Below are 15,198 nucleotides of genomic sequence, written 5' to 3' on the forward strand. Positions count from 1 at the left end.
GTTTAACCAAATTTTACACAATTTTAATACAAGGCATGTTTTTAAAAGTTGTTTCTCTTCCACGAAGCAACAGGAATGCTGTACAGAAGACAGTTAGAGGAACGAAAACATGGAACTCACTTCTTTCATCTGTTATAAATGTAACAAATGCTAAAGCTTTTTAAATAGCCCTGTTTAATTATTTTTACTACATAAAGTGTTATAACTGTACATTTATTAATTAATATGCTGTGTTCCAAATATTATGTTGAATGTATAGAACTGCTTTTGTAATAAATACTTTTTTTATCATGTGGACCCCAGAAAGACTGGCCATGTTACAGCAATGGGATCCTAATAAACAGACAGACTTCATTTGAATTCATTGGAGACCCTGACGTCTGATTGGCTGCTTCAAGCAACAAATTAAGACCTTCTTCTATGCCAGCTATATAACTGTGAGGTCAATATCTTTGCTGGAAAGTGCAGAAATATCTTCAATACAATTAAATTGAGGCCCATATAATTCATCCCATATTTAATTATACAGGCATGTATTTCCAGTTTTATCAAATTAATGACAGATTTAAATAATTATTTCATAAGTTATTTATATATTGTAATTTGGCACTCCTAACTATATTATATGGAACATACTGAATTCAGAAATATTTGAACCCTTTTTACAATTTCAGTCAATGTTGGGTCCGTTCTATTTTAACAATTCTAACTTCTCAAGCCAGTCTAATTGCTAATATAAGATCCTAAAGTCATTTTAAAATGAATAATCACTTTGTTTGAAAATAAAACAGCTAAACAGTGACAGCTCTCTCTCACAGAGAAATCAGCTCTTCTAAGTAAAACAAACTAAAAACATGGCTGTTTACAGCAGGACTTGTAGTAAAACAAGATTCTAAATGCTGTTCTTACAAAAAAAAAAAAAAAAACAAATAGGAAAAATCTGTTTCGGAGGGTTGAAATCTGACAAAAACTGCAAATCAAATAAGAAAGACTTAAATCTGCTCAGTGCTTCTCTATTGCTAAAGCAATGTCACCACAATATTTCTCTCAGTCTTGGGACTTGCTTACAGTAAACCCTAACGATGGTCCAGCTGCAATGACAAAAATGATTGATTGATGCCATTTTATCCCTACCAACATTCATTTCTCACTCATGAATGAACATTTTCTTACAAATGCAATCATTGTGTATTAGTTTATCCTTGTGTCTTGCTAGTTACCTGTCTTCAATGATTTGAAGGAATTTCTGATCATAGAAATCTTCAAATCTAACTTATAAATTAACATATAAAGTAATTTCTGATGTTTTCACATTGGACCAGTTTAAGCTTATGAAAAATTAATTTTTGAGCCCTGATCCAAACCAAAAATAACAGCCTAAAAACTACATGTACTTATAGTTTGACTAAATAGATAACTTGTTAAAACTTCCCCAAACCCCTAACTAACTCATCCCACAGAAAGTGGATCATTTTGGAGAGAAAAAAAAAATCCATGAATGCAGAAATATAAAACGTCAAACACTACAGAGACTTGCAGCTGTGAAATTGAACTACTGAAAACATATTTGTCTCTGCTGGAAGTAAAATAAACAAACAAAAAAACCTGTCATGTTTTACCTAAGAGGAACCATTATTCAAATGCAATACAATAATAATGCATTTGTTAGCATTGTTGTTATGCTAACATAACAACAATGTTATGTTAGCATAACAATGCTAACAACATTATGCGTAACATTGTTGTTATGCATAATGTTGGTACATTGCAATCTCGGACATCAGCAATGTACTGACTGATAATCAAGCAACTGCAAACAACAGTGACAAAAAAAGTGGCTGAGCTTCAGTTGGAGTAAAATAGTAAGTGATTACATATTTAGGGTGAACTTAGTGATACATACCTGCAGCTGGAAATAGGTATGAGCTAGTTACTGGGATCAATAAGTCCACAAAGGCTAGCAAGAGCTAGCTAACATGTTCATCGTGCTGCTCCTATGGTTTTCAATGGATCAAAATGAAACTGTGACACTGAATGAATGTTATAGATAAAATATAGCTGTAATAATCCATATTCTGTTATTTGAAAAGTCATAGGGGTTGTTGCCATTCCTTCACAATAAAACCAATTTGATCAGATCCCAGACATTTGGTTCTAATTCTCCATGTAAATACCAGGAATTTTTTTACGCCATGAGAATCCCACATAACACCATGCCTATTTATGAAGTAATCCTAAACTGTCCATCTTTTCTTTGACCCTGGATTTAAGGGGTCTGGAAACAGAGAATTTTGCTTTTGAGTAGAACCAGAGTTGGATTTCACAACAGTGTTCACTGACAAGTCAAACTGTGGAGCCAGTCAAGAAAGTGTTGCCACTGCACAGATAACTTTAGGGAATACTTTGTCAGTACAGTTCAAGTATGAAACATTTAAAAAAGGAAATGCACTGTGTTCATACTGGTCATAGAAATGCACATACACACACATCTTACACATCATAGAACAACACTCAACATACACAGCATTCATATAGAAGTACAGTACAAGCTATTGCAGGAGAGATTAATATTGACATGAAATATTTGCCAATAGCAACGGCACCAAATGAGTAACACAGTTTTTGCCCATACAAACTAGCATTACTATTACAAATGTAATACAAGGACTATTTTAGCTCAGTTTGCAAAGACTTGATTTGTCACTTCATTTCTCCTATGTGACTTTGCTAAAGTGTGAACTCTCAGGCACTTTCTAAAAGTAGAGCAAGGCTTGGAACTGACAGACCTCCAAGTGGCTGACACTTCACTGACTTGAGACGGTGCTGCATTCAAGTCATATGGGAAAAAAACAGGCTTGTTAAAACTGCTCAAATACTGCTGGCTTTCAGGGAGCAAGGAGGCTGTGAGATCTGGATTCCCCAGCCAATGAACTAGTGTGAAATCTGAAGAAGTGCTGCGGTTTTTGCATGTAAAACGATGCCATCAAATCAACAGCATCTTTTGAAAACTCTGTAGCGTTTCCATTGTTCCATATGATAAGGGCTGCATTGTGGATCTCCGAGTTCTTTCAGTCTTCAGATCATTTTGACTTATATTCCCATATAACCTGAGTGCAAAATACAACATCAGGGGCAGGAAGAAGACTTGGATCACTCTATGGTAATGGAAGCCACCTCCTTAGGCTGCTCCTCTCCAAACTCCTCTGGAGAACTGCCCCTGACACCGTCACTCATTTTGTTCTCCGTCATGACTGCCGTTTCATCGGCGTCTGTTTTATTGGAGGTTGGGGCTTCCAGGGGGTCCAGGGGCTCTGGCGAAAGTAAGCCGGAGGAACTTTCACAGTTCTGTGTGGAAGAGGAGACTTGGGAGATGACCGGCATTTGGACCGAGGAAGAGGACGAGGCAGTGGTGGTGGCGGCGACATTGGAGGTGCTGCCCAGGTAAACTGGGTGATGTTGGGACTCCTCCAGCTCATATGGAACTCCCAGTGCCTCCTCCTCCTCCTGTACCTGGCTCAGGTAGTCGGGCACGAGGAAATCACTGAAAGGACCAAGAGAACATGTGATCTCGCTGCCTTCTCATTCTTACCTCGGCACAAACAGTAGATGCAATCTGGAAAGTTCCACCAGTAAAAGTAGAGGAGACTGTTAGTTTTAATGAAAATTAGTCTCTAATGCTTGGTTCACACAGCAAGATTTTCCCTCTTCGGACAATCTTAAGAATGACCTGATAATCAGGATGGCTCTTAAGATAACCCTAACCTGCTGTCTTAGAGGGATCCACAGTAAGTTGAACATGCTGGCCTAAATATTTTGTCATTTTCCTATTAACTACAAAATTCTATTTGTGATGCATAAAAACTCAAAATTACTTCTAAAATTTTATATCTTTCATTATATTTTTCACCCAAGGAAGTCGCTGCTTTTTCACCTGCACAATGCATGCTGGGTTGATGATGCGTTTTGGTCCATTCTGTACTTGAATCTACAGAGTAAACACAGGAAGGCTTACTTTACCTGAGTTATTGTTTATCATTCAGTACTTGCTGCCACCAGAACTGAATGTGAAACCACAGAGCTAACACTGGACAGAAGATCGGACTCCAAACAGGTGCTACCTAACGAAAGACCGGACTGGACACAGAGCTACAGAAGTACTTACCGGATCACACAGTCCGACCAGAGCTACGTGTCATTCATTGTTTCATTTATGAAGCTGAGGGCAGCAGCAGCAAGCACCAGCTTCTTCAGCCAACTCTGTCCTCTTCCTCCATTTGTCCTGCTCATCTTCATCACCTCTTGTGATTTCTACATTGCCATTTCAATGAGCTCCAGTTCAATTTGAAAAGGCTTAAAGATGTTACTCATCACTGTTTACATTGCACAGAGCTAGTGTAATCGACCCCATCGTCAACCTAATAGCATAATTTCCTGGATGTAGGCAGTTATGCTATCAGGACTTAGCAGACGAATGTCATTTACACAGAATGCATTACAGTGTAAACAACATGGTGACGTCCATGTGACAATATCTTATTTTAATTTCTAAAATCCAAACAGTATTATTACTGTATTGTCTTTACATCCAAAATAAATATTTCTCAAATAAAGTCATTTGGAGCCCATAAGTTTTTTACCCGGTGTGCAGTCTGGCGGGGTGGCACTAGCCTCATGCATGCTTTCACTAGTTTTTTTTTGTGTGTTGTTTCAGGAATCAACAGTGTGACCGAACATTTCTCTCCCCTTACCACCACCATCACCCCCCGTTTCTCCTGAGCGTCATGCTAAGACTACAGAAATGTTAAGAGATCTTCTTCCTGCCGTGTGTGGAATCTTAACAGATCTGGTCCATTCAGGAATGCTCACGTTTAAATCAGGAATATTCAATATGCTGGATCATCTTATCCCAATATTGCAGTGTGTATGGTGTTCCCTGAAGACAAACAACGCAACTTGTTGAAGGTGACGTTTAGCCAATCAGAAACAAAAATGATGGAAACACAAGAGGAGAATCGAAAATTCAACAAAGACTAAATATCTGCCATGTCTACTTGAAAGTCCTGTGGACGTTGAATACATCTTTATATTGTTTTTTTTTCTCTGTTAAATATAATCCACAAGCTATCGCTGTAGCTTCTTCCCAATCGGCCACGTTTGTTTACACTGAACTCACGTTTGGTCCTGTGAGGTTTTGCAAGATTTCCCAACTGATAGCTGAATGTGGGGGAGTGAAATCTGTAGAACCAGATAAACTTATTATCCTTATCCTTAAATGTTGCTATGTGAACCAGACATAATCAGAGCACAGAGAATTTGTTCCAGTAGAACACACTGATTACACTGTTTGACAGTATTAGTGATGGACCCTTTCAGGCTGGTAAATTTATTCCAAAAACATGACAATACATAACAACTTTATAATCAACATAATATTAATATTATAAAGTCCTGACTGATGTGGAGTATTTCTTGACACTTTGAAAGCACACTTTTCATATTAAACAATATGTTCAGTTCAGAGATGACAAAAACCACAGACCATCCCAATCAGTCAGATTTCTGGGTTAGCAAAAACCACCATACAGGTTGTGGTTATTATAACAAGATTACTAATCCTTATCACCATTATACTTTACCCTGACAATATACAATTTGATGTTGTCTGTCTCTGCTGTAAACTTATATATATATATCGCAATATTACTGTGATGTTGTGCAGCCATATTATAAATAGACTTTTAACCTATTAGTGATTATCTGTAGCTGGAGTGATAATCAAATTAAATGCATTTATCTAACTTTGCTAAAGTTTTGGTAATATAACTAATACACAATATTATAGAGGAGGTCAGAAAAGCGTTCCAATTCACTTGACTTTTGCCAAGAAATTTTAGACAGGTTGGGTTATTGGTGGAGCAGGAGCAGCTTGTTTCCAGAAGCTGACTACTGGTTTCTACCTAAAGTTCAGCAAAAGCCACAACGTAACAACAAAAGTCACCTTGAAATTTATGCTAAAATAAAAGTTAAAAAAAACTTGCTACAATAACTTTGGTTGTGGTCTATGCATTTTGTTGACCCTTCTGGGCCAACGTAGGTTTATGTTTTCACCAACAAGAAGCTGAAGACTAAAAGAGACATGAATACGATAATGTGAAAGCCTGTGTTTGCTCAGTTTCAGTATAACAGCTGGTCCTGACATTGTTCTCATGTTTGAAATCCCTTTTTTTTTAAAAAACACAGCAGCTGGTGCCTCATCGGAAAACATGAAATACTGTTTCACATATGGAATATGCCCATTTCATCTGCCCGATGCTACGACTTTTTGTTGGTCCCATGGTACTGGGACATTTTCATCTAAATGCATCCATTTAAAGTTTACAAAACACCTACAATAGTTTTTCTTATTATGGATCAGATTTAGGGTTAAATGATACTGGAAATAGGTTTAGAAAAAGAATTAATTTGAAAAAATACAGAAATATTCAATGGATGACTTCAATAGCATTTTATCTGACATCTTGTGGACAATTAACTGACTTGACCTCTTTTTGTGAATCTTACATTTATAGTTTTTGCCTGAATTTGAGTTATTCTTATTGTTAGAGTTGTATGATACTAGTAAGTATCGTGATGACAATATCCGTTGCTAATATGTCTATTTTCTTCTTTCCATTAGTTTGTCAGCTTTAGGCTTTTGAGCAACATTATTAAGGTCAAGTATGATCCTCTGCTGCCATGAAACTATTCACCCAACTAAATATTACATTAGCACGGAAGTTGCAAATTCACAACACTTGGAATATATTAGCTAATAATTATTGCACTCTTAACAGTCCTTTGCTATGTGAATATTACACCCACCGATATTATTACACCTTTTTGGCAATATATTGTGCAGCCCTAATAAGATTTCATGAACACACAATTGTCTGTAAAACAACTATAAGCATCACAGCATAATCTGATTCAATTGAATGTGCACTCAGTCTTGGATCTCTAGTTTAGTTCAAACAAGTCCTATCATCTGGTTTAAAATGTAAACCAATGAACCTGAAGTTTTACATGTATACCTGATCAGATGTTGGATATTAAGGCAAAATATCCAGATGAAATGGTTAAGTTCTGAACACATCTGAATCTGAGACTGGTCTGAAAATCTGCTTCTACAGTGCAATAAACACATTGTTTTTTTTATGTGAAGACCGAGAATGGGAATTAAGAGTCTGCCTGAGCAGCCAGACAATTTTCCACACTTACAATCTCAGGCACAGACCTTCTACCATAAAACATTTGAGCAGTCAATGGCCCATATGAGTTCTGTCAACCTGTGAGGGTTTGAGTTGATTAAGAAATGGAAAAGTTCGGGGGGGAATAAAATGTCTGACTTCTTAAAGAAGTATTCTGACTATTATGTTTTAAAGACTTTTTGTTTCTATATAACAGAAACGGTCAAAGAACAGAATACAAACTGAATTTTTATTTTTAATACGTCCTCTTTGTGAAGACATAAAAAATAATACCTTGACTTTTGGGAAAAATGAACCACTTCTATTTCTTGAAAGGCAACACAAGTGATGTAGAACCCACTTGCATTGCTAAATAAATATGGATTTAGTATATTTAAAATATCCAGCCCTTCGAATTGTTCACACAATTAGTAAATACTAATAATAATGGGAAACCTGCCAGCCTGACTGATTAGAAAAGATCGGAAAACCAGCAGTTCAGATGCTGTGTAGCTCATCAGATCAATCATTTAATTAGCCTAAGATACACTTTGGAGTTTATTTAAATGGTTTTGTTCAGGAAGGTTTTGGGTAGAAGTGCAAAGAAGTGAGAAGCCTTAATTGGCAGGACATGGTTTGGGAACAAACTGTACCAAGAAGTGAAACTGAGTCGCACAACGACCTACTCGCTTTCCCACTGCAGACGGAAATTGTGAGGCGATATACAGACCAGTCAATGGAAAACAAAGTGTAATACGTCTTCAATGCAAATCCTTTTCATAAAATCTGATCTCCACTTTTACGTCCCTCTTCTGGGTTTTTCATCTTGTCATGAATCATTGATTTTTAATAGGAGGCAGTATTAAGAACTGTTGTTTATGTGACCACTTTTTATTGACAGTTATCAGTTTGTTTTTGTCATGGCAGATCAGGGTCAAGCCGAGGTTTGATGTGCAAATGCATTTTTTTTAATTTATTGTAAAGTTAACCTTTCTAAACAACTAAATTCCAACTAAAAAACATTAGAATTGTCTGGAACAGCTAAAAACTTATTTAAGCAATCCAAAACTATTGTCCTAAAATAAAAGTCAGGAACTGATGGTTTTAACAAGAGTTATTACAGCACCTGTATGGTAATAAGCATTAAGAATTGATTAAATACTGCAGCCTTTTCCACTTTAGCAACAATCTATTTGGTGACAGATTATATTATCTGGCCATAAGTTGGTTTCCCCCCCCACTGTTTTATGTCATTGATCAACTCAGAATGCCACATAACTGTAAGAGGAAAGTAAATTGGAAATTTTTAAAAACTATTAATGAATAAAAATCTGAAAAGTGTGGCATGGTTTATATTCTGTGTGACATCAGGAAAACATGCAACTACAATATTATTACTGAATATTTCAGGGTTTACCCCAGTGTATTATAAGCCTGGCGGCCCGCCATGCTTTCCTGCAGCTCCATGCGAACTGCAGGAATAACTTGTAGTCGAGCTTTCAGAGGTGCGTGTTGAGCGAGTGGTGAGACTGATTTATATTTGTGAACAAAACATTATCTGTAGTGTTTACAACTCAAAACTGCCCAGCATGTGGCTCTGTCTTTCCTGCAGTTTACGTCTGTGTTCCCGGTTGGCCGGAGCAGTAGTGGTTAATGAACCAGCACTAACATCATGCAGGTTCAGCTCTCGCTCTCCTCGTAGTCACGCTGGTTTTACATTATTTTATTATTTTGTAGTATTATTTTTTCAGTTACACAATGCAACAAACCATATGAAATGCTTTGTCTACTTGGGCAGCCAGAATTAATGCACACGGCCGCACAAAAATCTGAAAATCTCGTCCAACAAACTTGAGCAATCAAGTGTCCGTGACGCTTATTAAAAACTCAACAGACAAAATGGAAGAGCTACTAAAGCCACATTAGCAGCATTAAATTAAATCTCCCTTTTGTTGCACAGCTCTGCATACAGTGAAGCAGATTTAACTCATCATGCAGAGCCGGTTCAACATTGTCTGAGACCTGGAGCAGAATTTGACTTAGGGGCCCCTCTTCCTGCTAAAAACATCAGCATCTCTAACAGCTCCTGTGTTACAGTTAGTGAAATCTGGGAGTAGGGAGTAGTTTAATAGGCCAACCTAAAAAGCAAAAAGTTATAATCACAGTTTACTAATTTGTATTTGTGACCAATTTGGATTAAACAGAAGTGCAAATAACTGATATTCATTTGAATTATATTTTTTAATTTGTTGTTTTTAAGACTAGTTGTGGGTTTAAATAGCGTTTCACTGGCGATACTTTCCCATACCATATAATTACCCAGTAATATTTTTACTTTTCCTGTCTACTTAACATCTTTTCATACAAAAACATGGTGGTCTGCCAGTAGACCGCCTGGGCGCCCCGACCACCGGGCTTAGCAAGTTTTCTCGGGGAAACCCTGTAATGCAATGGAAATCATAATAAAAAGTAGGAAGGAAGTAGCTTCCACTTTTTTCTTGCAACAAATTCCTAATAAAATACTAATAAAAACATACAAATGATGGCAGATATGACTGGCGATACATGTAATTGGCAAGCAAAGCTTGAACGCATGGAACTTCATGTCAGAATTCAACTAAATATAATTGGATTATGATTATCAGTCATAACAGCAATACTTACTTTGGACATAGATATTGGCTCAATTTTTCATATTGGTGCATCTATACTCACTAATGTTCTCTAACAAAACTTCACAGATCAGATGGATTTAAACTGAGGTTAAAAAGAAACAAATAAGGAGTCTGTTTACTAACCAGGTGACTTACAAAGGAAAGTGGTTGCACTGGATTTTAACGGTAATATCAAAGCTAAGCTATTGGACTAAGTAGAAATCCATGCGACATGTTGCAGATTTTAATTACAAAAAAATAATACAACCAAAGTGCAAATGTACGTTAATTTTTCTCCACTTCATATTATGTTGATCTACCACATACAATCCCGAACAAAGTACACAGAATTTTGTGTAATATAACAAAATGGGAAAAAAAAGAAACATCTGATACATGAAGTTTTTTTCCTCTCTGAGTCACCCTACCTTTTAATTTCTATGGGTTTTTGGACATTAATTAACTGATTTCTTTTTCCATATACATTTATCGCTTTTAATCATCCACAGAAATTTTTAAATGTTGGTGTCAATCAAAGATGGATGCATAGTTGGTCCTTAATGTTTTTTTGTTGGGTTGTCAAAATCTTTAACAGCAGTTTAGCATTAAATTCTGAATCTTCCGGAAATGATCCAGACTGTGGGTCTTAGCAGTTGCAGAAGAATGGTTTGTGTTTCTTATAAGTAACACTGCATCATGTATGGGACACTTGGAAATAAATTTAATGATCGATGATGATAATACTCACTCTGCAATAAAAAATTTTTTACAGTCACATCATCACTGCAATACCAGAAAAAATTTTTCATTATATGCTATTCAGTATTTCAACCATCCCTACTGTTTGTGGCATAAATTTCAGATGTCAATAATATTCTGCCTCCAATAAGTTATGAAAAGGTTTAACATCTTAAAATGAAAACCTGATTTGGAATGAGTCATTAAACTCCACATGTGAAAGCAAAAACTTCAAATCACTTATCATCTCAGAAACATAACCAAATGAGGACAACGATCCAATGAACTTCAGACATCAGCATTTAAACTGGAGTTATTTTCTGAACCAGGGGAGATCTGAGTAAATGAGAGAGGCCAACGCCCCCAAACTCCTCACCTGCTCTGGAAGTAGTTTGCTAGCTCGGATGCCTCATGGTTCAGACTCCTCAGGTGTACAATTAAATTGCCAGAGTTGGTGAACATGGCGCCGCATGTTTTGCACTCATAAATCCGCGGCTTGCGGATTATGTGTCGGGAGACCCTCATGTGGTGCTTATATTCACCGAAGGACGTGAATGTGGCGCTACAAATCTGGCACCGGAAACAGCGTTTACCTTCGTGCTTCAGCCGATGCATCTTTAGGGAGTAGGCCCGTGTGAACTTTTTCCCACAGCGATCACACTGGAAAGGTTTAATGCCTGGAGGAACGGGACAAAACAAGGAAAACATAATTCAGTTTAGAATTCTTCCCTTGTTCCTCCTAAAAGGCTCTTCAGTCAACAATTTTTCCGTTTTGTCTTTTCAAACTTAAAGCTTCTTTTTTTTAAGATCTTGGTGCAATTGTATTTTTATTATCAAACAAAATAAAAATAAAATAAAAACATCAGGGATGGAAATACTAATATCTTATATATATACATATATATATATACGTATATATAGATATGTACGTATATATACAGTATATATATACACACACACACATTTCACTACCCTTTTGATGATTGGAAAAAAAAACAAAGCACCCTGCTGACTGTGCCAATACCTCTCTACTTCATTTGAACTCCCCACAATCCTTTGCTGCATCACTGTCACTGACATATGAAAAAACAAACACATGACCAATGTCCTCTCTCCTCCCAGGAATAAATGGCAACAATATGGAGATAAATATTGGTCGTTAATGTCAGTTTTATTTATCTGACCAAAACCAATATGTCAAAAAATGACTTTCGGCCAACATTGACGTTGGTATATACAGTATATCATTATATCATGCACCCCTAGAAAAACTATACAATAGAAACACTAAGAATTTTTTTAGAAAATAACTAAATTATAGTGTCAAAACTTTCAGTGTACTGAAGGTTCAAGACAATTTACAGTACAGTAAATAAATTTCTTGCCGATTGTTGGATTTAGTGTAAAAGGGAGCCACAACAAATGTCGGAATATGGTGATCAGGAGCATAAGACAGGAGTTTTCTTATTCCATCTCCAAAACCCCAAAGTAGCACAAAACAATATCAACGCTGGATACTAGATGTCAGTGAAAGGGATTTGCTGCACAAAATACGACCAAGGACAACTATATAGGCCTTTTACGTTTCATCGGTGGGAAGGAACCAACAATTGACTTTCCAGACCCAATACCAGCAACTGCAACATCTGTGCAGGTATGTTTACACAGTTTTTCTCAGCGGCATAAAAACGTCAACATACAATACATGGCATTGCGGATTCAGTGGGGTTCTTCCTCATGTTTGATTTGTGATGACAGGGACAAATCAGAGAAACTTTGAAGTGATCTGGCACAGCCTGATCACCAGCGGTTTAATTTTAGAGACACTATTCCATTTGCTGGTGTAGTATGGACTACTGCATGAGCGATTTTATGAAGTTATTGCTCAGTGTGTCTAAACAGCTGATGTTTTGTGATCTTCTGCTTTAGGCTATTAATAGGCAATATGTACAATGTAATGCCCATTGTTCGTTAATTGCTAACCACAGACATGAAGACTTCACATCCAGCAGTTTTATATATGACAATGAGCGGACATAGGAACAGTGCTAGCGGAGTTGCTCACCATGGTGCAATTTTTCTGAATTGATAATGAATTTGAAAAAAAGAATTATAAGCATTGATAAATTCATATTTTCACTCACTTGTTCTAAACTTTCATTAATATCCTCAAAGCCAAAGCAGCACAAACAAAAAATTTTGCTGCACAAACGAAGTGGAGTTGATTGACACCAATTTTGTTTGATTGGCAGAAGGTTGGGGGGGACCTGTGGAAACATTTATTAATATCTTTAAAATGATAGTGGCATAAACAAAAATTTTTGCTGCACAAACCAGCTCAAATCTAGCAAAACGTTTGACACCATTTTTGTCTGATTTTAAGAAGGTAGGGGGTCAGCTTCACTCAGGTGCTTTGACGTCCATCAAGGCAGAATGGGAAGCTTTCTGAAGAGCCTGACTTCACGTGCAAAACATCAATACTGCAATACTTTTGTTTGACTCGGTCCCACCTACCGGAGTGTATGAGCATATGCTGTTTCAGGTTTTGAATGCGTGTGAATCTGACTCCACAGGTTGGGCATTGAAAAGGCCGGTCTGGGCCATTGGTGCCAGGTCGAGCCGATGGGCTTATATAGAGGTGGTATGGATACTGAATACCTTCCAGCCTAAAACAGAAACAAAGAACACCAGAGACAATCTTGATTTGGTGGATACATGGAACATTCCGTATATGCAATGTTTACTTTTTGGCTTTAAATCCTATATGTGATATAATATATTCAGGGTTTCCAATAGTGTATCATAAGCCTGGAGGATCACCAGGCTTTACATGTCCGCCACATTAAGCGTTTTTTTTTTTTTTTAAATAGGTTTGTTATACACCAGTAACAACAACGATAACGACGGATAAAGACTATTAGCTAGCTTTATAAGTTGACAAATTGAACTGGGCACGAGGGTGTGCGCACCAATTGCGCCGTCCCTGAACCTGCTCGCTGGCCTCACACTATTTCCAAATTATGATGCCTGCTCACGTACTGCCAAATTTTTGCAACTCAGTGGGCCGCTGGTGGATTGCCCTACCCCCGTGCTTAGTATATTTCCTGGGGAAACCATGAAATATTTAATTTGAAAGTTCATGATTTTTGGAAAATTGGTAACTATTGTGAAACTGATTGAATTCCTGCCACATCCAGCATCTGTTTTTAGGCACAATCAATCAATTTCCAATAAGACTGATATATGGAGCTTAATGTTAGTCTTCTTTACAAATGATTGTGCTAGAACAGTCAACAGTGTCCAAACTAAAAATTCCAAGGTAGTTTTGCTTATGCAATGCGGAACGCTATCTCCTCGGATGTGACATCAAACCCAGCTTCAACTTCTGAGATCAACGGAACAAAGCATTAATGCAGTTAAAAAAGTAACCAGAGGGTAAAGCAAGAAGCTAAAAGATATTTGACAACCTTCACCACCAATTAAAACCTTAACGTGGATGTATGTGAGGTGTGTGGAAATATGTAATCCTTTCGAAAAAGTGGAGTCCGCACTTCTAACTCTTCCTGAGTTCTGACAAGTTCACACCTTTCCAAAATCCCTTGACTAAGTGGTAGGTGAGGATGACAATATGAGTCAGTCGTTTTATGTCTGACATTTGCAGATGATCCTCTTGAATGGAAGTCAGTTCTCATAAAATCAATTATGTCTCTTACGGATTTGACAAAAAAAAACAAAACCCCACTAGTTAGATTGGGTGCATCACCTCAGGTCCAGATGAATTACCTAAACAGAGGTGGTCCAGACATGCCGTGATGAGCTTCATGTCTATTAGTTGTTTCTGACTTATGACACGTTCATGGCAAGTTCTGACAAAGGTACCTCTCATCATCATCTGCGTGTCCTCCAGCGTTAGAAGTGCTCTGCATGGAAGGCAGGCTTTCTGACACACCTTCATCCATTGATCCTGGGAGGAGGAAGAGGAGAGAGAGTGATTCATGGAGGCTAAACTATATGATGAAACTATGAAAATGTCTTACACTCAGAAATACTTAACCCTCCCGGGATACAGCATGTACTATAATAGTAACAGACACAGTCACTGCAACACCTACATCATCAACATGAATGTTTATTCTCGGTTTTAAATGCTGCACCTAAACTATTCTTGCCCCAGGAATGGATTGATAAAAACCTACAGCTTCAATAAAGGTCATAGCTCTAATTGGATAGTCATCCACAGGGTCAAAATTACACAAAAAGGCTCAAATAGATGCATGTTTAGGATCTTGGTCATGTTGGAACTTCTGTTTCCAAGGGTTAGGGTTCTCATTATTACATTGTGCTTGACAGTTCAAATATGAACTGACTATTTTTAAAATGTAAAGCATAACGTTGATACCTACCGATGCTATAGCTGCTTATCCGCCGTAGTGGAGCCTTGTTTACTATCCTGCACATGCACGCTAGTCTTCTCTGTGAGGGAGGGGCTGTGGAGGGAGGGCTGCGTGATGCAGCAGAGAGCAAGAGGGTGGGGCTTGTTCAAATTTTCAGGCCAATTCCACGGTTTTGAAAAAGTTACA

At 37.4% G+C, this 15,198-nt stretch overlaps 1 protein-coding gene across 3 annotated transcripts in view; it reads right to left on the bottom strand.

The window, feature by feature from the left end:
• Nucleotides 1–250: 250 nt before the first annotated feature.
• The window catches only part of zbtb44 (zinc finger and BTB domain containing 44), a 52,296-nt gene continuing 37,348 nt past the window's right edge, over nucleotides 251–15,198 (bottom strand). For 2 of the 3 annotated variants that reach the window (XM_028024827.1, XM_028024826.1), the window contains 4 exons: nucleotides 14,498–14,582; nucleotides 13,133–13,284; nucleotides 10,995–11,295; nucleotides 251–3,541 (listed from right to left, as the gene is read on the bottom strand). In XM_028024827.1, coding sequence (XP_027880628.1) covers nucleotides 3,151–3,541; nucleotides 10,995–11,295; nucleotides 13,133–13,284; nucleotides 14,498–14,582 — 929 coding nt within the window. In that variant the 3' untranslated portion in view covers nucleotides 251–3,150. The remainder of the gene's footprint in view (nucleotides 3,542–10,994; nucleotides 11,296–13,132; nucleotides 13,285–14,497; nucleotides 14,583–15,198) is intronic. The other variant, XM_028024828.1, reaches the window with a different exon arrangement.

The sequence above is a fragment of the Xiphophorus couchianus genome, chromosome 8 (genome assembly GCF_001444195.1).
Source record: "Xiphophorus couchianus chromosome 8, X_couchianus-1.0, whole genome shotgun sequence".
NCBI classification, from domain to species: Eukaryota; Metazoa; Chordata; class Actinopteri; order Cyprinodontiformes; family Poeciliidae; genus Xiphophorus; species Xiphophorus couchianus.